Source organism: Elephantulus edwardii, unplaced genomic scaffold, assembly GCF_000299155.1.
Source record: "Elephantulus edwardii isolate Elephantulus edwardi_28Jun2011 unplaced genomic scaffold, EleEdw1.0 scaffold00037, whole genome shotgun sequence".
Taxonomy (NCBI): domain Eukaryota; kingdom Metazoa; phylum Chordata; class Mammalia; order Macroscelidea; family Macroscelididae; genus Elephantulus; species Elephantulus edwardii.
Window position 1 is genome coordinate 18,427,146 of NW_006399787.1, and position 26,073 is coordinate 18,453,218.

Sequence of the window (26,073 nt, forward strand, 5' to 3'; positions counted from 1 at the left end):
CCTGAGATGGTTCTGAAATTCAGGTGGGATAGACTCAAAGTCATATTTTGGTTGCCTTGGATTTGGTTTAATTTTCCTCAGCTTCACAAAATCTGCTACTTTAATAATTTTTAAATGTATTCTTGTATGTCATTAATTATGTCCACAATGTTGCATGACAGTCACCAGTTATCAAAATTTTTCATTAACCCACATGTAAATTCTTTTTTTTTTTCCCACATGTAAATTCTATGCCCATTAAGGAATTACTCCCTTGGCAACACCTCATCTATTTTGTGTCTCCACATATTCACATACTCCAGATATTACAGAAGTGGAATCATATCATACTTGTCTTTTTTTTGCCTGGTTTATTTCACATAACATAGTGTTGTCAAAGTTCAAGATCTGAATTCATAAAAAAAGAGGTAAAAATACAGTACTGTAAATAAATTGCTGTGTTGTTGTTATTTGTGTATGAGGCTGGACTGCTCCATAGAGTTGATTTTTGTATGTTACATATATATGTGTAATATAAACTTTCACAAGATATAAACCAGATCCAGGTTTACATGCTGTTGATTTTGCTTCATTTTATCACAGAACAAAATTTGTTATAATTAAGGGATAGGAAGGATAACAAAATCAATCACTAATACAACATTTCAATTTGAAAGCCGTTGCTATTTCATTAACTGATCACATTATAAAAAACAACCACAGTTGACACCTTAATTCATTCTTCTAATAAGGCTGTGACCTTTCAGAAAAAGTTCACCACACCTGAAGTGGTATCTGAAAATATAATAAATTCTGTTAGCACAAATTGCTTTCTCTGTATTTTCTATTGACAAATGCTGCCCATTAAAAAAATGTATAAGCTAGAATCCTTCATTATATTTCAACTGCTCTAGGTTAATTTCTTTAGCAATATACATAGATTTGAAGAACTATTAAAAGTTAAAATGTACATATACGCAGTGACGTCAAGGTCAACTGACATAACATACTATAGTTCACAATGGACAAAGTTCTAAATCCTATTTTAGTGAGTAGTGACTGAGTTTTAAAGCTTATTAGTGGCTATCTAAGGTACAACTATTGGTCTCTCGCCCATCTGGAACAAAGAAGAGTGAAGAAAATAAAAGGTACATGCAAACATGTAATCCAGGGACTAGTGACCACACAAATCTCAACCTTCATGACCCTCGGACCAGAAGCAGCACATGGTACCCAGCTTCCCCCTGCTGACCACTCTGAAAGGGATCACAGTAGAAGGTTCTGGATGAGTGGGAGGAAAATGTGGAACAAAACTAAAAAACAGAACTAATGCCAGGCTTACTGGTCTTATGCAGATTGGCAGAATCCCTGAGACTACGGCCTTTAGACACCTTTCATGCCAGAAATGAACTAAACCCAGTGGTTCAGCTTTCAGCAAACAATAGTTAGGTCTATGAAGTGAACAATAACCCCAAGGAGGTTCTTAGTCTTTAGAACATTCATACAAGATTAAAAGGAAAGCATTTACTCAGGGATAAAGCTGAAGAAGACAAGAACTGATAAGAAAGATCAAATGTATTTAGTAAACACAGTGGAAGTGAGAAAAGTACTGTTATGTTGCAGAGACTGCAAGCAATGTCACAAAACAAGATGTAGCATGGGAAGTCAACTCATCTGTAAACTTTCACTCAAATCACAATAGTTAAAAAAATGTACATATAAAATTCATATGCAATAGCAAGGATTAGAGTTTTTAACCCAGCAACAATAGCAAAGTTTAACAGGACAACAAACATCATGTTGCCCCTAGTCCAGTGGTGAGGATTTTCACTTTGTTGATGTAATATGTTGAAGGCTGTAGTCAGGTGCTTCAAGTCTTCTTCACTTCTGGTAAGCAAGGGTAACCTGCAGCCTAACATAGGTTGTTGACGAGTCCTCCTCTGATCCTGAGGCCATATTCTTCTTCCTATATAGTCCAGCCTCTCAAATTTACTCAATATATAGATTGAATAGGTATGGAGAAAATATACAGCCTTGACAAATACCTTTCTTTTTTAAAAAAAATTTATTTTATACTGGTTTATATAAAAAGTTCATATACATTGTTTTTCACACTGGACCTTCCCCCTTCCTTGACAAAACCCCTCCCTCCACCCATCAGATTGTGCAACCCTGTATTTAAGCCACCTCCCCCCCCTCCCTGGATGCTCGTACACACTCTACAGTAATGGTCCTATATAGTATTTGTCTTTTTAAGACTGAGTTAGTTCACTTAGCATAATGCTCTCCAGTCCCTCCCATGTTAGGTAGCAATTTACAAAATCCTGTGTATTGCATAGTATTCTATTGTGTGAATGTACCATAATTTCTCAATCCATTCCATTGTGGTTGGGCATTAAGGTTGTTTCCATGTTCTAGCTAGGTAAATAATGCTGCTATGAATATTGGTGTGCAAGTCTCTGCTTGTGCCTCAGTTCTCATTTTCTCAGGGTATATTCCAAGCAGTGGAATAGCTGGGTCATATGGAATTTCTATGTTCAACTTTTTGAGGAAAAGCCAAACTGTCTTCCAGAGTTGTTGTACCATCTTACAATCCCACCAACAATGTAGAAGAGTTCTTATCTTGCCACATCCTTCCCAACATTTATTCTTTGCTGTCTAGCTAAACTTTGCCACTGCTACTGGAGTATAATGGGATCTCATTATGGTTTTGATTTGCATCTTTTGATTTGAAATGCATCTGGAGCATTTCTTCATGTGTCTGTTGGCCCTCTGAATGTTCTCCTCTGTGAAAAGTCTATGTTTTTTGCCCATTTTGTAATTGGATTATTAGCCTTTTCCTTCTGGAGGCCCTGTAGAATTCTGAAACTTTCATTATGAGACCCTTATCTGTGATGGTGTTGTCAAATGTTTGTTCCCATTCAGTAGGTTTTCTTTTCATCCTGTTGGAAAAGTTTTTGATGAAAACTGAGATTTAATCTTTTTAAGGTCCCATTCATCAATTTTATCCTCTTCAGATTGTGTATTTCTGGCTGTATTTGGCAGTCCCTTTAAGCCATAGCCTAGGCCTTCTAAGCTTGGTCCAAGTTTGTCTCTTACGAGCTTTATGGTTTGGGGCTTTATTCTGAGGTCTCTGATTCATCTTGAGTTGATTTTTTGTGTATGGAGTGAGATATGGATCCTATTTCAGCTTTCTACAGGAAGTAGTCCAGTTTTGTCAGGACCATTTGTTGAAGAGGTTATCACTTCCCCATTTGATAGGTTTTATGTTCTTGTTGAATATCAGCTGACCATAGATAGATGGGTCCATTTCTGGGTTTTCAATTCTGTTCCATTGGTCTAGACACATACTTTACTTTTCTTTATTTTAAACCATTCAGTGTTCCCTTTCTCTGTTTGAACAACAGTTTTTTGGTCTAGATCTAGGTTTCACATGAACACAATTAAGTGTTCTAGAATTCTCATTCTTCTCAATGTTAGTTATAATTTGTTATGACCCACACAGTCAAATGCCTTTGTATAGTCAATAAAACACACAGATCTTTCTGGTATTTATTGTCTGCTTTCAGTCAAGATCCATCTGACATTAGCAATGATATCCTTGTGACATGGTCTCCTTCTAAAAACTAGTGTGACTTTCTGGCAGTTCTCTTGTCAATGTACTGTTCTAGACTTTTTCAAATAATCTTCAGCAACATTTTACTTGTATGTGACTGTGTCTAAGGTCCAGTGTACTATGAATATTTTCCCACAAGGAATCCAAGTGCTTATAATTTCAATAAAAGTTAAAAAAAAAAAAAGAAAATCACTGCCTTTGAGTTGGTCCCATTGGTTACATTCTTGGTAGCATTCTGTGTTAACCTTTTGCCAGTCTTCTAAAATCGTAAATCTTAACGGAAGAGATTTCCTGTCTTTCTCCATAGGAGTGGTTGATGGATTCAAATCCCCAGAAAGGCATGGTTTTGAGGTTAGCAGTAAAATGTCCTGTGGGCTATGCCCACCAGTATTCCCTAATATATACATTTTAAAATATTCACAGAAGTATGAATTTTAAAGAGATGACATCGTAAGCCATTAGAGACAAAATTTCAAACACTTTTTTCTGTACTGCAGAGATAAATTTAGAGAGAAGTAATTTCAAGATCCTCCTTTCTGAGTTTCACTAGGTAATTAATTTCACAGGAGAAGATTGCCCATTTCACTCCTGTGGAGCAGCTGGTGGATTTGAACCGCGTGCCTTCAGGATTGCAGCATAGCTTCTTACCATTACATCACCAGAGCTCCCTGTCACCCGCAGTTGATTCAAACTCTTGGAAAAGCACTGTGATTCTTCAAATGACTCTATGAGGGCAGCAAGGAGTAAAGAATGATTTGAGACTAGGTGCACCTGATTCTCTATTACTTGCTAAGTATCTGGGAGCTTGACAGTGAATAAGGATGACAGAAGAAGAATCGATGCCTTTGAGTTATAGCTCTGGAGAAGAGTACTGAACTTACTGGACTGCCAAGAGAACAAACAGGTCTGTTCTGGAGAGGGTGAAACCAGGGTGCTCCGTAGAGGCAAGCATTTTGAAACTCTGTCTCACTCGCACATACTTTAGTCATGTTGTCTGGAGGGACCAATCCTTGGAGAAGGAAATCATGCTTGAAAGAGTAGAGGGTCAGCGCAGGAAAGGAAGACCCTGGATGAGATAGACTGACACAGTGACTGTGTCAATGGAGTCAGAAAGTTCAGAATCGTTCATAGAGTTGCTATGAGTTGTAGTCGACTTGATGACACATAACAAGAACAAAACATCACCAGCTGTTGCCCCGTAAGCTAGACTCACAGCAACCATCATGCAACAAATCAAAACCTTGCATGATCCTGTGCCACCTTCACAATCCTTGATGTGCTGAAACTCCTTGTTGTAACCACTCTGTCAGTCCATCTTGTTGAGGGCTTTCCTCTTTCCTACTGACCCTCTACTTTACTAGCTCAGACTGGGTTTAGAAGAGGCCATGGCACCAGGGATATAGTTGCTGGTCAGAAGAAAATAACAGAAGAATGTCTATTTGTATAACTCTGCTGCTATTAAAACAGTAGACATGGGGGTGATTTGGGAAGGGAATGGAGAACGTATGGATAGATAATGAGCACTGCCTCAGAACAGATTAGGGGAAGAACTGTCCGAAAAGAATAGATGATTATGCATTATATGTATGAGAACAATCTGGAACAAGTGGTGCATTGCAGGGTGGGCTGGGAAAAGGGAAAGGAAGTCATGAGCTGAAATTGATTCAGATAACTAATGCAATAAAATTTCAAAAAAGAGAGAATGTCTATTTGTGTTTTATTGACTATGCAAAGGTGTTTGGCTATGTAGATCATAACAAATTATGGCTAACATTGAAAAGAATGAGAATGAAAAACACTTAATTGTGCTTATGGGAAATCTATACCTAAACCAAGAGGCTGTTGTGAGAACAGAGCAAGGGAACACTTCAGTTTTAAATTAAGAAGGATATGAATCAGGGCTGTAGCTTCTCTCTATACTTATTCAATCTGTATGACGAGCAAATCATTTAGAAGTCAAACTCTTCCCAGAGGTGTGCAGTTCGAATCCAACAGATGCTCTGCTGGAGAAGGAGGGACAGTCTCCTCCTGTACCAGTCAGATCTGATTTTACAGTACACACACAAAATATATAAAATTGAACCTCACCCCCCCCAAAAAAAGAAGTCGAACTCTACGAAGAAGAATGTGGCATCACAATAGGAGGAAGACTCATAAACAACCTGCATTAAGCAGACTACACAACCTTGCTTGCTGAAAGTGAGGAGGAATTGAAATACTTACTGCAGATCAAGGACTATAGTCTTCAATAGGGATTTCATCTTAATGTGAAGAAAACAAAAATTCTCACCACTGGATCGATAGGCAACATCATGATAAATGCAGAAAAAAAGGTAAACTCTCAATGACTTCATCTTATTTGGATACTCAATCAATACCCTTGGTACTAGCAGTCATATCAGGAAATGCATGGCACTGGGAAAGTCTCCAAGAACCTCTCCTTATTACTGAGGAGCAGAGATGTCAGTGAAGAGTAAAATTCCTGATTCAGGCCATAGTCTTTTTAATGCATGTGAGAGCTGACCAATGAATAAGGGTGACAGAAGAATTGACGCCTTTAGCTTGTGGTATTGGAGAGAGTACTGAATACCCCATGCACAGTCAAAAGAACAAACAGATATGTCTTGGAGAAGGTACAGCCAGAGTGCTTCTTGGAGGCAAAGATTAAAAAACCTTGTCTCAAACACTTTGGTCATGTTGTGAGGAGAGGCTATTCCTTGAAGAGGGTCATCATGCTTGGAAAGGTCAGTAAAAGAGAAGAAAATCCTCAACTAGACTGATTGATTACATGACCTGTCAAAGCCACAGAAGTTGTCTGATGCCAGATTCCATCTATGATTGCAGACATTTCACTATCCTTTGAAAAGCAGCAGCTTCTGTTTCCTAAAATCTACTTGCAAGTAAGTCAAGAAAAAGTTAATGTTCTTTTAATCTTATTTTCTTCTTGACTATCCAAGTTCCCTAGTTAGGGGGGGAAAAAAGAAGAGATTTCTTTATTTCAGTTTTGTCTCTTAACTTACCCACTCACAGTCGATTCCAAGCACTGGGAAATCTCCTAACTCGCTTCTGAGCAAAGGCTCAATTTGATCCCACTCCTCCACCTGAGACACAATCACCACATTGGCTTTGAGGATCCTCTCTTCCCATGAAGCTTTGGGGGCACTAGAGTGCAGCTGGACATCTTCTGACGGGGGCAGCTCTCTGCCTCCCGGCTCTTTCTGCTGCTGCTGGGGCACACAGCTCGTTCTGTTCCTTCGGCGCTGAATGCCTTTCCACAAGACAAAGCCCCCTATAACCACGCCCAAAACGGTAGTCACTGTCAAGGCCAGTGACTGGTGTCTAGACATCTTTGGCTTTCTGTTTCTTCAGGAAAGCATATCACTAATCCCACAATCTGCAAAACAAATGGCAAAAATATATTTATCTCCACAACATCAACTTGTATGTAAATAACTTTTTAAAAGTGAGCCACTCACAACCCACATACACACAGACAGAAGAGATCTATGCTTATTTCTTGCTTTTGCTCTCTCCGTTCTATATCTCTATCTTTATCCTCACTCCCGTAAATACTCTTGTCCTCTGCTAGTTGCCTCTCTTGTCATAGAAAATCATGTTAATTAAAATAGAAAAGGCTAAAACCCTCATTTCTACTTGCTGTAATAGGTTTTCCTGTGGCTCCCAAAGTCTCAGAAGTCACTCAGAAACAGATTTAGGTTATTTCAAGGTAAGCAAAACACCTACTGGCAAATCACTTCTGACTCACAGAGATCTTAGGGGACCCAGTGGACTCTCCCTTGAGGGTTTCCCGCTTTCAAATCTTCAGTTTTCCCCCACAGAGTGGCTAGTGCATTTGAACTATCAATCTTTCATATAACATCCCAATGCTTAACCCACTATATCACCAGGGCTTCCTAAGGTAAGTTGTTCTTGTTGTTGTGTACCATTGATTCAGAACTGACCCATCACTGAGCTATCAGCAGGTTTTGAGAGGTAGTAAATCCCAAGGGAGGAGAATGTCCACCCTAAGTTAGGTCAGTATAAAAAGGAAGAAGAGATAACAAAACCCAAGGAGATTCAGAGAGACAGCCAAACAGTCCAGAAAACAACCACAGACTGGTGTCCGCAAGGTTGTGCAGGTTAATAGGAATATGTGAGGCCACTCAGGTAAGAAACCTGCCTCAGGCACACCCTGCTAAATATATAGGAGCAATCTTCATTTCAGACACAAAACAGTACCTTTTCATTTAAATGATAGTTCATGTTACCATGATAGGCCCATTTTAACATGATTTTTATAGGAACTAACATATGGTCTTCTCCAACTATTTCTGTTGTCCCATTTTGATAGAGAATAGGGTATATAATACTTTTTTTAAAAAAAGGAAAGAACAGCATCAGTAAAAATGTGACAATAAGTAGTAAGTAGTCCTGGGTCTTAGTGAAACAAAGAAATGCCATTTCAAGCCGAGCTGATTGATTCTGTAGGAAAAAGGCACAGTGCAGTCCAATATTTGAATGATCTTTAGAATACAAAGATTTTAATCTTATATAAACTATCATTTTTTTAATATTACAACAAATTTAATGTTTATTTTACATTTAAACCAAACAAAAACTATTCAGAAAAAGCTCTGGTGGTAGAGTCCATAGCGTGTTGTGTAGCTATCCAAACAAAAACTATTCTGGGCTATGAATTATTCATTTGTGGGCCCCATCCTAAAATCTACACTGTCCAAAGACCTATTGGTCCTGCCTACACTTCTCTAAGGCAGCAGGTTCCCCGTGAATATGTTGCATAGTTTTTGTCACTAAAAATAGGAATTTTCATATAGTTTTGTATTTACAACAATTCAGGTGATTTAATCAGGAAACTCTGGAGGTTGAGTGTTAAGGAGCTGCACTATGAACTCAGAGGCAAACAGTTTGAGTTCATCAGCTGCTCCAAAGGGAAAGATGGGCAATCTTCTCCTGTGGGTAATGTACAGCCTTTGATAACCAGCTGGAGGGTCAGAGATGAGTCAGTTCTGAATTAACAACAATGACGTATGATCATGCCTACAGAGATATTCATTCACTGGAGGATAAAAATGGAATCAGAATAAGGATTATTTCATGAAAATAAAAACCAAGCCAGCATTCATGGGTTTGATAATACTCATGGTAATCTCACATTTTAGAGCTGAACTGCTCCATATGGTTTTTAAGGTAGAACCTCTCAGAAGCAGTTTTTCAGGCCTTTCTTTCAAGGCACTTCTGACTAGTTATTGGCCAACCTTTCAGTTAGAAGTCAACCACTTAACTGTTTGAGCCACTCAGAGATGAAAATAATAATGAAAACCAGATTATATCCCCCCTTTTTTTTGTTTTGAAATGCTAACTTATCCCAGAAACACTGTGAAGTACTTCACAGGTACTTTAAATTTTTATTAAAGGGAAAATTGAGACTTGATGTAATTGTATTGGGAAAATCAGCTGTCAGGGACCTCTTCAGAGTACTGAAAAGGAAGCATGTCAACCTAGAGACTAAGGTGGGCCTAATCCAGGCCATGGTCTTCACAATTACTTGCTATGCATCAGAGAGGAACAATGATGAAGGATGACAGAAGAAGAATCAATGCCTTGAAGCTGTGGTGCTGGAGAAGAGTCATCAAAACCAGAAAACAGCATAGTGACATGCATGGTAAAGGGGGTCCCCTATGCCAAGAGGTCTAATTAGTGTTTTAGGGACATGAGTGATGCTAAAAATAATGGACTCTGTCTACCAAATCATATAGGCACATGAGTGGCATCAAGAACAATGGACCTAAACCACCCACATCCTCTCACTGGCTCAGACTCACACCTAGAAAAACATAAAAATGCAGAGCCAGCCAGCTAGATTAATGCACAATTCACATAACCCAATGTCTTTCTCCAGTCATTCACTTCCAGAGAGTGACCCAACTCAGAGTGTCTCTGTCTCTCTGAGACATATCTTTTCTAATAAAATATCTTTGCTTTCACCTTTTAAAAAAATAGGAGAAAAACCCCACTTGATAGACATTAGATTTGGTGAAAACTCTCTTAGTCTTAAGCTTGATAAATTAAAAATAAATCTATCCATCAAACAACCTGTGTTATGCAAATAACACAATCCTGCTTGCTGAAATTGAGGAGGAAATGAGGCCATTTGCTCCAGAAGGTCAAGGACTGCAGTCTTCAATATGGATTGAAGCTCAACATCAAGAAAATAAAGATTCTCTCCACAGGGCCAATTGGTAGCTTCATGATAGATGGAGAAGAGATTGAGATTGTTATAAACTTCAGCTTTCTTGGTTCCACAATCTACACTCTTGGCACCAGAAGTCAGGAAATCAAATGACTAATTGCATTGGGAAAGTCTCTGTCAGGGACCTCTCTAGAGTACTGAAAAGCAATAACATCAGACTGGAGACTAAGGTGCGCTTGATGCAGGCCATGGTCTTTGGAATTACTTGCTATGCATCAGAGAGCTGGACAATGACTAAGGACGACAGAAGAAGAATCAATGCCTTTGAGTTCTGGTGCTGGAGAAAAGTATTGAATATACCATGTACTGCTAAGAGGACACACAGGTCTACACAGGAGAAAGTAAAACCAAGTTGTTCCCTGGAGGCAAAGATTTTGAAGCTCCATCTCACATACTCTGAGCACATGGCCAAGAGGGACCAGTCACTGGAAAAGAACATCATGCTTGGAAGGGTGGAGGTACAGTGTAAGAAAAGAAGACCTTGGATGAGATGGACTGACTCAGTGACTGGAGAAGTGGGATTGAGTCTGATGGAGATGATGAGATTGGCTCAGGATAGAGCAAGTTTCAGAGCTGTTGTACAGAGAGACACTATGAGCCACAGAATAACATTATCCATCAAAAGAATTGTAAAAAATGCTCCTACCAGTTTATATAATAGTCAAACCTCAAACAGCCAAGTGCTATATCTATACAGTGAACTCAATAAGGGAAATTTTCTTTTCCTTATCCTAGTGTCACATTCTTCTTCACATAGTACAGCTTCTGGGATTATTTGCTCAGTACACAGATTGAATAAATAACATTAGTGAAAGGATACAACCCTGGTGCATACCTTTATGGAATTTAAACTACTCTAGCTACTTGGTCAGTTTGAATGACTGCCTCTTGGTTTATGTACAAGCTACACATAAGTATAAATCAGTACTCTGGAATTCCCATTCTTCACAGTGCTACTTATAATTTGTTGTCATCCACAGAGTTCAATTATCTGTGCAGAGTCAATATAGACAAACATCTGTTTGGTATTCTCTGCTTTCAGCCAAGATCTGTCTGATATTAGTAATGTTAGCACTCATTTCACATCCTCTTCTGAATCCAGCTTGAATTTCTGGCAGTTCATTGGAAATGTACTACTGTTGTTGTTGTTAAGTGCCATTGAGTCGCAGGTGACTCATAGCGACCCTATGAAAGAGAGTCCTCAACGCTTGGGTGCCTTTCATCCTCTCTCCAGTTTCAGAGGATTTCCAGAGGCGAGCTACTACGGAAGTGGATTCCACTCCTCCTTCCAAACTTGTTTTAATCGGGGAGCTCCACCCACTCTCTGTCTGCATTGGGTAGCCAACCATTAACACATTTGACACATCAGTGTCACAATGTTCAGCCTCACAGCAATCAAAAGGGACCACAGTATGGCAACTTGTACACCAGGGCTATATGACCTGTACTATTGTAATAATCCTTTTAAAATCATCTTTGGCAAGATTTTACTTGTGTAAACGAAGTTTCTCCTTCGAGGCTAGGATTTTGAAGCTCCATCTCACATACTTTGGGCACATAACCAGGAGTGACTAGTCCTTGGAGAAGGACATGATGCTCTGAAGGGAGAAGGAGAGGAAGACCCCAGATGAGATGGATTTACACAGTGACTAGGGTAATGGGAATAGGTGTGTTGGAATCAGTGAGACTCGCTCAGGACAGGGCAGGCTTCAGAGCAACAACAACAATAATATTAATTATATTGCTTGATGTATAAAGGTGACACAACCTTTCTTGCTGAAAGTGAAGAAGACCTGAAGACCTCAATTACAGCTTGCTCAGATCCACAATCAATACTCTTAACACCAGCACTCAGGAAATCAAAAGACAAACTGCAGTGGGAAAATCTATTGTCATGAACCTCTCCAGAGTGCTGAAGAGCAACAATGTCAGTCTAGATACAAAGATGCTGGAGAAGAGTGTTGAACATACCATGGTCTGCCAAGAAAACAAATACATAGGTCTGTCTTGGAGAGGGTGAAACCAAGTCTCTCCTTGGAGGCTAGGATTTTGAAGCTCTGCTTTACTTACTTTGGTCATATGACCAGAAGAGATTGGTCACTGTCTTGCAGAAAGATTTCATGCTCGGAAGGGTGGACAGACAGCACAGGAGAGGAAGACCCCAGATGAGACGGATTGACACCATAACTGGGGCAATGGGGATTGGTGTGTCGGAATTAGTGAGACTGGCTCACGAGAGGGCAGGGTTCAGAACTGCTGTACATAGGGTTGCTATACATCACAGGCGACTCAATAGCACATAACAACAATAACATACTCTGACAGGTTTGGAAGCAGGAGTGGGATCCACTTCCTAAATAATTTGCCTCTGGAAACTCTATAAACTTTGATAAATGTCAATAGTTGTAGAGGGGCTTCAGGCCTTTTGTTCATAGGGTCACTATGAGTTGTGCTCGACTCAAGGATAATCAACACACACATTGCTTGATAATTTTCTAATTCTTTTAGATCACCTTTCTTTGGAATGGGCATAAAAATAGATCACTTTCAATTAGTTGGCCAGGTAGCTGTCTTGCAATTGTATTGAAGTAGATGCATGAGCACTGCCAGCATTGATTCTGTCTACTGAAACATTTTAATTGGTATTCTGCCAATTCTTGGAGTCCTGAAAACATGTCCAAAGAACGATTATACTATTCTAGCTTCTGATGAACATTCTAGCTCCATTTTTTTTCCCAAGCCAGATTTTTTGGGTCTTTTTCAAGTCATGATATATTCAATAATTTTACCAACACCACCATTCAAGACATATATTTTCTTCAGTCGTATTTATTGTCTAACTTTTATCCATATATGGCAACTGAAAGTATCATGGCAGGATTCAGGCACATCTGAGTCTTCGAAATGACATCTTTGCTCGGTAGCCCTTTTAAAGAGGTCCTTAGATTCTTTGATACTGCAACTAAAGGTTTTTCTTTTTCCTTCATTTCTTTTGGTTTTCTAACTCAAAGTCTGCACATTTCATTATATTTCACTTGGTTTTTCCTGAGCCACTCTTTGAAATCTTATGTTCAGCAATTTTGTTTCACCTCACTAACTAAGGTTACTCTGTTTAAGAGCAAAGTTCTTAGTCTTTTCTGATAACTAGTTTTCTTTTCCTGACATCTGTTTTTGTCTTTTCCTTCTTTCTTGTCTTTTTAATGACAATTTGCTTTCCTCATGCATGATGCCATATCACAACTCATCTAATCTTCAGTCATCAGTGTTCAGTGTGTCAAATCTATTCTTGAGATGTTCTCTACATTCAGATGAAATATATTCAAGATCATACTTTAGCTCTCACAGACTTGTTTTTATTTTTTTCAGCTTTAAACTTGTACAAATGAGCAACTGATAACATATTCGACAGTTGGCCCGGGGCCTGGCTCTGACTGATGAAATGATGATGCTTCACCATCTCTTTGCACAGAAGTAACTGATTTGATTCCTATGTGTTCTATCCTGTAAAACCTACATGTATAGTCACTGTTTATATGGGTAACAAAGGATTTGTAATTAGTTGTTAGTCTTGAAAACTTCTACCATGTGATCTCCAGTATAATGTCTATCACCAAGGACCATATTTCCAGCTACTGATTCTTGTACACAACTTTTACATTCTAATCATCAGCAGTAATTATCAATTAATTAGTACCACTTAACTGTCAGTTTGTCATACTGCTGTGGCTTGTGTATTTTTGTGATGCTGGAAGCTATGTCATTGGTATTTCAGGTACTATCTGAGTTACCCATGATGGAGAATTTCAGGAAAGGTGTCAGACCAAGAGAGGAGGATCTGGTAACCTACTTGTGAAACAAAGCTGGCCAGTGAAAACCTTATGAACACTCACTACCACACAGGCTCGACAGGAGATAGTTACACATAGGTCTCTGTATGGGCTCCAAATATATCTACATATATAGCAAGGCTCTATGGAGCTCTAGTGGCCTAATGGTAAGAAAGTCACATGGTTTGAATCCACCATATGCTCTGCGAAGAAGGATGGGTAATCTCCTCTAGTTGATTAAACAAAATTGCCTCTCAAAATCCACTGAGGTGTCTGCTAAGAGTTGGTTCTGTACATAAAAAAAAAAAGCAGAGAGGGGGCAAAGTTAAGAAAACTATGAGAACACCTTGAGGTTTCTGGGCCTGGCATCTAAGAACCATAGTCTCAAGGAATATCAAGCATAATAGTTCACATATTCAACATATTGTTCTATATCCATTTGGATCTTCAATGCATGTGAGTGGCCATTTAAGGTGTAACTACCAGTATCTCCCCATCTAAAATGCTCAATGTACTTCTGTGAAGTCAGAACCAACTCAAGGGTGCCCTTCCAGTGGACTTCCATGGGTATAAACCATCCACTGTTCTCTCCCTTGGAGCAGCTGGTGGATTCACACCACCAGAGAGGCGCTGCCTTTGGGCTAACAGCATGATTCCCTAAGGTCTATGTCCCCTATGCTCTCACATAAGAGTGAAGGAAAAAAGAAAAATCAAACACTGTTAGTCCAAAGAACTAATGGTCCACATACACTTCAGCCTCTATGACCCTGAGACCAGAAGTAGTGCCTGGCTGCCTACCACTACTGATAATTCTAAAAGCAAATAAAACAGAAGATCCCTGAAGGAGTGGGAGAAAAATGTGGAACCAAAAAAGGTCTGGTTTACTGGTCTGATAGACACTGATAGAATCTCAGACACTATGGTTCTTAGTCACTCTTCAAATCAGAGATTGAAATCATTCCTGTTATTCAACTCCCAGTCAAACAACAGGCAGGTCTATAAAGTGACCCATAAAACCAGGGAGGAATGTACTGCTTAGACCTAATAGCCATACAGGATCAAAAGAGCAGCATTTTCCCAAGGAGAAAGCTCACAAGGCAGGACAGAACAGGAAAAGACAAATGCAAATGGGAAATACAGGGAAGAAGTGAAAGGAGTGCTGTTACGTTATGAGGAATTCAGCAAACATCACAAATGAAAATGTCTATCCGCAACTGAGGGAGTTCTGGTGGCCTAGTGGGTAAGGAGCCACGCTGCCAACCCAAAGGTAAGAAGTTTGAATCCACCAGTTGTTCCACAAGAGAAAAATGGGTAAATCTCCTCTTAGATTACAGCAGCCTCTAATAAATTTATTAAAGGATCAACTTTCATTCCTATTCGATGGCAGTAAGTGAGTGAATGATGAACAAATAAATGGTAAACCAAGTTGCTCTTCAAGCGTTCCCTCAAATCACAATAAAAAGTAAAGAAAAATTAGGGGGGTGGGGAATGTATAAATAATAGTGGAACACTGAGCAACTATTGTTGTCATTGTTAGGTGCCAACAAGTACTTTTCATAGTGACCCTGTGAACAACAGGGAAAGTTCTGAACCCTGTCCTGTGACAGGACATCTCTGACACACTTGAGCCCATGGCTGTCACTGTGCCAATCCATTTGGCTGATGTCCTCCTTTTACTGATCCTCCACCTTTCCTAGTATGATATCCCTCTCTAAGGAATAGCTTCTCCTAACAAGTCCAAAGTATGTGAGATGAAGCTTTCTCCAAGGTACAGTCTGGCTGCACTTTCTCCAAGACATATCTGTTTGTTCTCTTGGCCATCCATGGGCTAGTCAGTACTCTTCTCCAACACCAAAATTCAAAGGCATCAATTCTTCTTGTCATCCTTATTCACTGTCCAGCTCTCAAATACAGAAGTGATTGAAAAGATCATGGCCTGAATCAGGTACATCTTAGTCTTCAAACAGACACCATTGCTCCTCAGTAATTTGTAAAGATTCCTAACTTCAGACTTTTCCAATGCAACACGTCTCCTGATATCCTGACTATTGGTACCAAGGGTATTGATTGGATTCAAGTAAGATAAAATCACTGACAAGTTCAATCTTTTCTCCACCTATCATGATGTTGTCTATTGATCCAGTAGTTAGAATTTTTGTTTTCTTAATGTTGAGCCATAATCCACATTGAAGGCTGTAGTCTTTGATCTTCAGCAAGTACTTCAAGTCTTCCTTAGGTTGTGTCATCCATATAATGTAGGTTGTTGACAACTCTTCCTCCGATCCTGATGCCACATTCTTCTTCACAGTCCAGCTGTAGTTAAGAGCTTGGCTGCCAACTGAAAGGCCAGACTGTGCGACTATTATTAAGATTTAATTTTTGAACACAGAGCGGGGCATAGTCCACAGAGAGCTGTGCTGCTAAACCAAATGTAGCACCTCTTTGGAAGCTCAAATCCACCAGTAGCTCTGCAGGAGAAAGAGCGTCAATTTCCTCCCATGTTATTTACAGCCTTTAAAAAAACCTGCTGGAGGGTCAGCAATGAATGGGTTCTGACTCAAGGACACTGAGCTTGAGGTTTTGTGTTTGTTTTTTATTAAATTTTGGAACATTTTCACCATCACCTGCCCCATCCTCAAAAAATCACATATCCATTTACAGTTATTCCCTGTCCTATCCTGCAATACCTCAGTACTAGACAACCACTACTCTTTTATCTCTATACTCAGAGCTGTCCCGTAGACACCATCTCATAGTGACCCTGATTGGCTTTCTCAGTCTTAGCCGTCAAACACATAATGTACTACATATATCAGCAGGGCTCCTTCTCATCACAGGTCTGCCTATTCTGAACATTTCATGTAAGTGAAATAATACAATATATATATGTGGTCTTTTGCAACTGGTCTCTTTCACTTAGCCAATGTTTTCTGAAAGTACATCTATGCTATAGCATGTATTATTAGTACCTTATTTTTTAAGAAGTAAAGGTCAGTTGTACATATTACATTTGTTTAACCATTTATCAATGGATATACACATGAGTTGTTTCTACTTTCAGCCTTTTATGAATAATGCTACTATGAACTTTTTGGTGAGCTTGTCTATCTTTCTCCTTATGTACTTACCTGTAAGTGAATCTGCTGAACCACAACTGGGTGGTACAAACAAGGAAACACTAGGTTACCAACCAAAAGGCTGACGGATCGAATCCACTCAGAGGCACTTTGGAAGAAAGGCCTAGAGATCTACATCCAAAAGATGACTTTAAAAAAGCAAACTCATTGCTGTCCAGTTGGAACTGACTCGGAGCTGACCCTCTAGCTGGTTTTTGGAGGCACAGGAGGAGACTGCCCACCTTTGTCCTGCAGAGCCTCTGGAGGATTTAAACCACCACAGAGGTGCCATTTAGTGACCAACAATGGGCTCAAATACAGCAAAAATCTGGAGAATGGTGCTAGATAGGGCAAGGGTCAGATCTGTTGTTCACAGGGATCCTATGAGTTGCAGTTAACTTGAAGGAACCTAGCAACAACACCCTGATGGCGTGACTGATTTGCATTTAAAGACTAAAGGTTGCCAGTTCAAACAGCCTGTGCTGACATAATGATCACAGCTATTTTCTTCCTGAAGAGTGTTTGGATTGGTATTGTCAAAAGGCTGCCATTGATATTAGTAGGTAAGACATACCATGATGCCAATTCTAGATGATAGAACTTTTGGACCATGTAGTGGACAATCGTGAAGGATCCATTTAAAAAAAAACAAACCAAAAAACACAACAAACCAACCCTGCAAATACATCTGCTTTTCATTAATTGGATTTGCAATGTGGATTTCTGAATCTGCTTTGATGATTAAGAATAAGGAATCTAAAAAAAAATTTAAAAAAAGATTAAGGAATCTAAAATTTCGTGCATTTCAGTATCAAGGATTGTTGTCAGAAACTTTATTAGTATTTTATTAGTATTGGACGTTAAACGATTTGTTTAGTTTCAAACTGAAAGTAAATCAGGTGGCACCAGAGCGACCAGAATGAAGTTAAAACTGATGCAAAGGAGATGCAGATGGACCTCACTTTACCAGAAGCTTTATTAAACCTAGATGTCTGATTCTTTGAACATTTAAAACTCTTTTAACCATTTTTTTCTCTCTTAAGCATTTTTAAGTGAAAATAAACTTGAACATTAAAAAAAAATATTACAGCCAAAAGCCCTATGGAGTAGTTCCACAATGAAACAAATGGGGTTGCCTCAATTTAGAAATGACTCCATGGCAACAGGCTTGGCTTTTTAGTATTTATAAATCATTATGGAAAAGATGATTCAACAGAATAAAGTGACATTCCTCAAAAGAGGAAACAGAAATGACCAGTATGAACACTTGCACAATTTCAGTAGTAACTCAACTCAATTGCCTTTGAGTTGGAAGCTACTCATAGCTGACCCTCCAGTGTGTTTTTCAGAGGCTGTAAACATCACAGGAGGAGACTGTCCATCTTTCTCCTGCAGAGCAGCTGGTAGACTTGAACCATGTGCCTTTGAGTTCCCAGTACAACTCTACCCACTAGACCACTTAAAATTGCAATGAAAAATCATTTTTTTTAGAAATATTTTTTTATCCATCAGACTAACAAAAACTAGAAACACAGTAAAATATGTTTCATAGAGCCTGTGGAAATAGACACATTGTTAGTCTACAACATGTCATTAACTGTCCACACCCACCTAACTAACCCACAATTCCTGCCACTGCCTCCAACATTGCATGAGAAATGCTTACATGGGGACATAGGCATGTGGGAGATTATTTACTACACTATCCTTGTCTAAGGGAACTCTGACGGCCTAATGCTAAGGTGCTGCACTGCCAACCCAAGGGCATGTGGTTCAAATCCACCAGCTGATCTTTGGGAGAAATATGGGCAATCTCCTCCAGTGTGATTACTGGCTCTGAAAACCCACTTAAGGGTCAGCTATGAGTAATTTTCAACTCGACGGTACACAACAACAACAAGAAGAACAGAGAAAACGAGAAGCACCTAACCTATCATGAGATCCACAGGGCAAATTTCCTCGTGTCAACAATAAAAACATTCCAAGACTCACCTTTTTTTTTTTTTTTTGGTTGGGTGGTGGTGGTGGGGTGGTGGGAAGACTCACCTTTAAGCATAAAAAGGTAAGTTGCTGAATAAAAACAGAGTGCATCTACTTGTAAAATACTCATTTTAAAAAGCTTAATATTTAAAATGAAAGTTTTAAATATATGTATATATGTGGACACACTTGCCAATAAATTCAAAGAAATTAACTAGAAAGATACACAAACAACTGAGAACAGACTCTACTTGGGAGAAGGGGCTGATAAATGAGAAAAATTGGAAAGGGAAAAAGATGATCAAAGAGCACCTGTTCTGTTTCATACATTTAAAGTAATTTCCCCCCAAGACTGCACGGGTGCATTAAAATGAAAATAAACATAACACATTATTCTGTTTTAAAAAATAAGCTCAACTTTACCTAAACGGGTCCTTCTTTTCTCCTATTAAACTTCTCCTGCCCGTTCTAATTTTAATAATTAACAAACCTTTAAGTACAATTCCTTCTACCAAAGAAATGAGATACAAAGCAGTTCTGCACTTCCAAGAAACAGGTCATAGAGGGAGTCAGTTTAGGTCCAATAGTATAGCAAATGGTGACGAGATTTGGGTTGGACTGTATTTAAGTGAACAGATACCAACTTTTCAAAAATATTATGGTTCTAGTTCTGTATCTATCCCAGGGACGCAAAAATAGAAAGAAGTCGTTTTCCACAAGGCCCAGAGCAGCGGGTGTGGCCTGGGAGGAAAGGGGCGGTCCCAGTAGGTGGGGGCAGGCCCCTATGAATTAAGGGGAAGGATTTGTAACTGGAAAGGAGCAGATCACTCACAGCCTAGTTCTCAAGAGACTTCTTTTTAGTTGTCTCCTTTTCAGGCGTTTGGGACAGGGGACCAGGAAGGTCTGGTAGATGCTGATAACAAGACCAGGGAGAGTTGAGGACGAGGCACCAGGAGGACGTGAGGGGCCGCAGTCCGGGGTTAAGAGCTCACATTACGCACCTGGATGGAGAATCGCTCCAGCCGCGGCTGATGGATGCAAAGAGGACGCGCCAAGGGGCGGGGAGAAAGGCAGGGCCAAGCGCACTCGGGGACGGGGACGGGGCACCCACCCCGGGTCGCCCCCGCACGCTGTCACAGCCTCGGCTCCGCGGCCCCGGTGAGTCCGCACGGGAAGCCTCCGCCGGCTAGCCCACAAGCCTGCTGAAATGCCTCCTTGGCCCTTGACCCTCACTTACCTGCGACCCTTCATCCAGCCCGAACACCTGAGGCACCTCACGACTAAGAGATGGAACCTCCGCAGCTGCCGGAGCGCGCCCACCCGGATCCACTAGGACGGAAACCACTTCCGGCCTCGCGGTGGGTCTGGAAGACGTAACACTAGAGTGAGCGCAAGGGCGGCACCATCGTGTACGGAAGGTGCAGGGGGAGCTGCGCCTTCAGTTTCTGCACTGTTGAACAAAAGATCTTTTCAAACTGGGAAGACATACGGTCTCTCCAGCATGATGGCCTTGTTTTCATTTCTGGGATAGTACTTTTGTTTGTTTATGTCTCTGAATCCTCTGCAAATTCAATATGGAACATCAGGTTTCCATTCTTAATTAGCCCTGGGGAAGTGTTTCTCTACTGCATATTAAATGCATCTTAGCTGTTAAATGATAAAGGTAAATAGAAGCATCGTATCTAAACAATGTGTCTCTTCTCAGCAGTTCATAGTATTCTGTCTTCATTATAAGAATTTGTCATCTCTATATAACAATAACTACATTAACGTCTGTTTTTTCTAATATATGAACACATTCAGCTAGACTTTTTAGCATCTGTTCTGTGTAAGGCAGCTAATGTGTTATATAATATTGCTTTGTCATGAAACATGTAGAATTTAAGAGGTGTAATACGTGCGTTTAAATAAACAATGTAAACTCTCCAAAGTTGTAAAGAGCAAGGATGTTAGTTTGGTTTTTTTAAAATATTTTTTTATTGGGAAAAACATATTGGGGGTACAGGGAGGTGAGGGTTGGGGGCAGAAGGGTGAGGATGGGCCAGGATGCAGTTGCAGAGCTGCACAGTTTGGTCGGTGGGGGGAGCAGGTGAAGGAAATGATGAGGGTCCAGTGGGGACCAGATGCTACAGAGGAATGACAAGCATTTTCCAATAGTAATTAAACCAACTGTCTTATTGATTTGGGAATTGGATGCCAACTCTCTGGCTTCTTCATGCTGAACAGGGGCGTAGATATAAAGGGGGGAAGGGAGGATGCTTTATCACCTTACTGGTGGTCTTGGGTTATAGCTGCTTGCCTTCTTGCTCCTGAGGGCCGTGATGGTTCGCTCCGAACCAGGGGGCCAAGCGCAGCCCGACCCGGTCAGAGGGCCGCGAAGGCTCGCCCCAGGCAGGGGGCCGAGGGCAGCCCGCCCCGGGCAGAGGGCCGCAACGGCTGAAGTAGTCTTTTTTTAAAAAAGAAGAAGAAAAAGTGTGTGTGTGTGTGTGTGTGTGTGTACCGTCAAATTGGATCTGACTGGTACAGGAGACTGCCCCTCCTTCTCCAGCAGAGCATGAAGTAGAGTCTGGGTTTTCCCCGCCCCCCCCAGGTGCCTGTTGGGGCCTGGGTTTCAGCTGTCCACACCACAGCAGTGGGCAACGAGCTTAAAGCCCCTGATGGCTCTGGGCGCTGACTCTCACCAGTGGCTATGGAAGGATGTTAGTTTTAAAGACTTCAGGTGCACCTGATTCAAACCACGATCTTGTCATTTGTTCCTATGCATGGATTGGCAAGTTGGATAATGAGGAAGGATGAGAGAATAATCAGTGCCTTTGAATTGTGGTGTTGGTGATGAGTATTGAATATATCATAGACGGCCAAAAGAACAAACAGGTCTGTCTTGAAGGAAGTGTAACCAGAATGCTCCTTAGAGGTAAACAGGGGAGGAATAGTCCTTGCAGAGAGACATCATACTGGAAAAGGAAGAAGATCCTTAAAAGACAGACCCTCAATGAGATGGATCGACATAGTGACTACACAAGGAGTTTCATTAGAACAGAGACCATGAGGATGGCACAGGATAGAGCACAGTTCAGATCTGTTTTTCATAGAGTTGTAGTTGACCTCGTGGCACCTCTCATACAATTAACTGCCTCTGAAAACCCACTGGAGGGTCAGCTATGGGTTGATGGTACACACAATAGCAGCAACAGTTAGTAAACTAGTTCCTTGCAGTGTGCTGCGAAGCATTTTAGATGTTTCTCTCATTTAATCCTCTAAATAACCCCATCTGGCAGTATTATTACTAGTGACATTTTACGTAAAATAGAAGGTTAAATAAACTTCCGCAAGTTTTATTGAACATGTAAATATTTGAGCTGAGAATCAAACCTCAATCCAATTGTAAAGTCAGTAGCCCTCATTCTGTATATTGTCTCCTGAGGCATTTGCTGTAGAAGGTCAAGGACTGCAGCTTTGAATATGGATTGAAGCTCAACATCAAGAAAACAAAGATTGTCACCACTGTGCCAATCAGCAGGATAGATGGTGAAAAGTTTGAGATTGTTAACAGCATCATCTTGCTTTGTTCTACCATCAACACTCTTTGTACCAGCAGCCAGGAAATCAAAAGACAAATTACATTGGGAAAATCTGCTGTTGGGGACCTCTCCAGAATATTGAAGAGCAATGAGGTCAGTCTAGACACTAAGGTGACCTAATCTAGGCTATGGTCTTTTCAGTTACATCAGAGAGCTGGACAATGACCAAGGATGATAGAAGAAGAATCAATGCCTTTTTGTTGTGGTGCTAGAAAGAGTATTGAATATACTATGGACTGCTAAGAGAGCAAACAGGTTCACCCAGGAGAGTGTGAAACCAGGCTGCTGCTTGGAAGCGAGGTTTTGAAGCTTCATCTGATATATTCTGGGCATGTTTCCAGAAGGGACCAGTCCTTGAAGAGGGGAATCACTTGGAAGAGTGGAGGGACAGTGCAAGAGAGGAAGAACCTGAATGAGATAAATTGACTCAGTGGCTGGAGTAATGAAATTTGCTCAGGTTAGAGCAGGGTTCAGAGCTTTCGTACATAGGGTTGCTAGGAGTCAGAGTTGACTCAGCAGCTCATAACAATATAAGAAAAGGCATTCTAAATTGCATCCGATGGTTCATCTTAAAGGAGAAATTTCTGGCAAGTGTAGAGGATTAACCCCTTGCGTTTTGGTCTGCTCCCTCCTGAAATTTCTAAAAAAGTGAAAAAGAGTAAATGCAAATTAAAGCTACAGTGGTGTTGTTGTTTGCTGTCGAGTTGAGTATGACTCAGTGACCCTATGAACAAATGACCTGAAGCCTTTCTATAACTATCGACATTTATCAAAGTTCACAGAGTTTCCAGAGGCATCTTGTTTAGGAAGTGGATGCCACTCCTGCTTCCAAATAATATACAATTATATGTTAGATCGTTCTTGTTGGCTCCACCTTATACCGACCCCCTATGTCTAAAAGACTGAAACCCTGTTTCATCCTACACCATCCTCACAATCTCTGCTGTACTTAAACCCAATGCTGCATTCACTGTGTCAGTTTATCTCATTAAGGGTTTTCTTTTCTTTCACTGACCCTCTGCTTTTCCAAGCATGATATCCCTCTCAAAGCATTATTCCCTCTTTTTTATTATTATTAATTTTAATGAACATTTACAGAGATTTTAGATTTCCATTGTTGCACACTTTCCTCCCTGCCCAGCCCTTCCCCCTCAATTGGCTCTTCTCTTTGAAAAGTAAAAAAATAAATAAATCTTTCATTGTTATACAATCTCTCCCCTCCCAGTCCAGTTTACTTCACAGTTCTTATTCTGGACTCTTGTCATGAAAGTAATACCAAATTATGACAATAATACCTAATCATATATTTCTTTTAAACAGTTCTCTCCCTAATCTGTTTCATTGCAGTATACATTATTTATTCCTTCTTTTCTTAGTTTTTCCCTAACCGCAATGTCAGTCCTGCTTTACAACAGTGGCATTATGCAGTATTTGTCCTTTTATGACTGAGATATTTCACTCAGCATAACATCCTCCAGGGTCACCCATTTTGTATAATAATTCATGAGTTCCTTGTTTTTCAATGAAGCCTAGTATTCCATTGTGTGAATATACCACAGCTTCTCTATCCATTCGTTTGTTGATAGGCACTTAGGTTGTTTCCAACTCTTTGCTATTGTGAACAAAGCCACAGTAAAAGTGGGGGTGCATATATCTGCTTCGATGGCAGTTATAGTTTCTTTAGGGTATATTCACCTAGTGGAATTGCTAGATCAAATGGTATTTCTATTTGCAACTTTTTGAGAAAGCACCATTCTGCCTTCCCTAGTGGTTGCACTATTTTACACTCCCACCAACAGTGAGTAAGGGTTCCAGTTTCTCCACAACCTTGCCAGCATTTGTTGTTTGCTGTTCTGTTAAATTTTGCTATTCTTATTGGGGTGAGATGGTATCTCATAGTTGTTTTGATTTGCATCTCTCTTAGAGCTAGAGATTCTGAACATTTCTTCATGTGCTTGTTGCCATCTGAATGTCTTCAATGTCTTATCTGGTGAAGTGTCTCTTCATATCCTGTGCTCATTTTTCATTGTTGTTTATCTTGTGCACTGTTCCCTCTTGACAACATGTCCAAAGTATGTGAGATGAAGTCTCACCATCCTTGCTTCTAAGGACCATTCTGGCTGTACCTCTTTTAAAACAGATTATTATGTCCTTTAAGTCTATGGTATATTCTATATTCTTTACCACCATTCAAAGGTATCAGTTCTTCCTTTCTTTTCGACGCTGTGGCTGCAACCATGAGTATGCTCAGGCTTCAGAAGAGGCTTGCCTCTAGTGTCCTCCGCTGTGGCAAGAAGAAAGTCTGGTTGGACCCCAACGAGACCAATGAAATTGCCAATGCCAACTCTCGCCAGCAAATCCAGAAACTGATCAAAGATGGCCTGATCATCCGCAAGCCTGTGACTGTCCATTCTCAGGCTCGATGCCGAAAAAATACCTTAGCCCGCAGGAAGGGCCGGCATATGGGCATAGGTAAGCGAAAGGGTACTGCTAATGCTCGAATGCCCGAGAAGGTGACCTGGATGAGGCGGATGAGGATTTTGCGCCGGCTGCTCAGAAGATACCGAGAGTCTAAGAAGATTGATCGCCACATGTATCACAGCCTGTACCTGAAAGTAAAGGGGAATGTGTTCAAAAACAAGCGAATTCTTATGGAACACATTCACAAGCTGAAGGCAGATAAAGCCCGCAAGAAGCTCCTGGCTGACCAGGCTGAGGCCCGTAGATCTAAGACCAAGGAGGCACGCAAACGACGTGAGGAGCGACTCCAGGCCAAGAAAGAAGAAATCATCAAGACTCTGTCTAAAGAGGAAGAGACCAAGAAATGAAGCTCCTCTCCTCTCTGTACATAGTGACCTTGGCAGTTATATAGATCATTCAATAAAACAAGTCGGCTTCCAAAAAAAAAAAAAAAACAAAGGTATCAGTTCTTCATCTTTCCTTACTTATTGTCCAACTTTTACATGTGTATAAGGCAGTGGAAAATACTATGGTAAGCTGCACCTTCATCTTTAAAGTGACAGTCTTACTCTTTAGGACTTTCAAGTATTGCCAAGATTGTGGAACAACAAAACTCTGACCTTCCATTTTCTTGCAATAAAGCAAGGGAAAAGGTGAAAGGAATACAGGAGTGAGAGAGCGTGCAAGCTCTTTACAAATTACAAGTTTATCTGTAGAAAATCCAAAATATTCTACTAGAGAAGGCTAGAAAGAGTAGGCAAGTATATAAAGGTTGCACGAATCCAGATGAATATATAAAAGTCATTTTTAATATCTAAAGGTGATCCAACAGAGTGTAGAAATTACTGAACAATGTCATTAATATCACATGCAAGCAAGATCATGCTGAAGTCAATAAAAAAATGCCTGGAACAGTGCATCACAGGAGAACTGCTGATGTACAGGCTGGGTTTAGAAGAAACTGTGGCATTAGAGACATTATAGCCTAAGTTAGGTGGATCTTCCCTGAAAGCAGAGAGTACCAGAAGAATGTCTATTTGTGTTTCATTGACTATGCAAAGGCATTTGACTATGTGGACAAAAACAAACTGTAGCTAATCTTGAAAAGAATGGGAATTCCAGAACACCTGATTGTGCTCATGTGAAACCTATACTTAGACCAGGAAGGAGTCCTCAGAATAGAACAAGGAAACACCATATGACTCAATATCAAGAAAGGTGTATGCCACATATGAATCCTATC

At 40.3% G+C, this 26,073-nt stretch overlaps 1 protein-coding gene and 1 pseudogene across 1 annotated transcript in view; one reads left to right on the plus strand and one right to left on the minus strand.

Moving 5' to 3' along the window:
* EXD2 (exonuclease 3'-5' domain containing 2) overlaps positions 1–6,989 on the minus strand; it is a 28,548-nt gene extending 21,559 nt beyond the window's left edge. The window contains exon 1 of the mRNA XM_006884748.1: positions 6,616–6,989. Coding sequence (XP_006884810.1) covers positions 6,616–6,942 — 327 coding nt within the window. The 5' untranslated portion in view covers positions 6,943–6,989. The remainder of the gene's footprint in view (positions 1–6,615) is intronic.
* Positions 6,990–24,607: 17,618 nt separating this feature from the next.
* LOC102846079 lies at positions 24,608–25,198 on the plus strand (annotated as a pseudogene).
* The last annotated feature ends 875 nt before the right edge of the window (positions 25,199–26,073 follow it).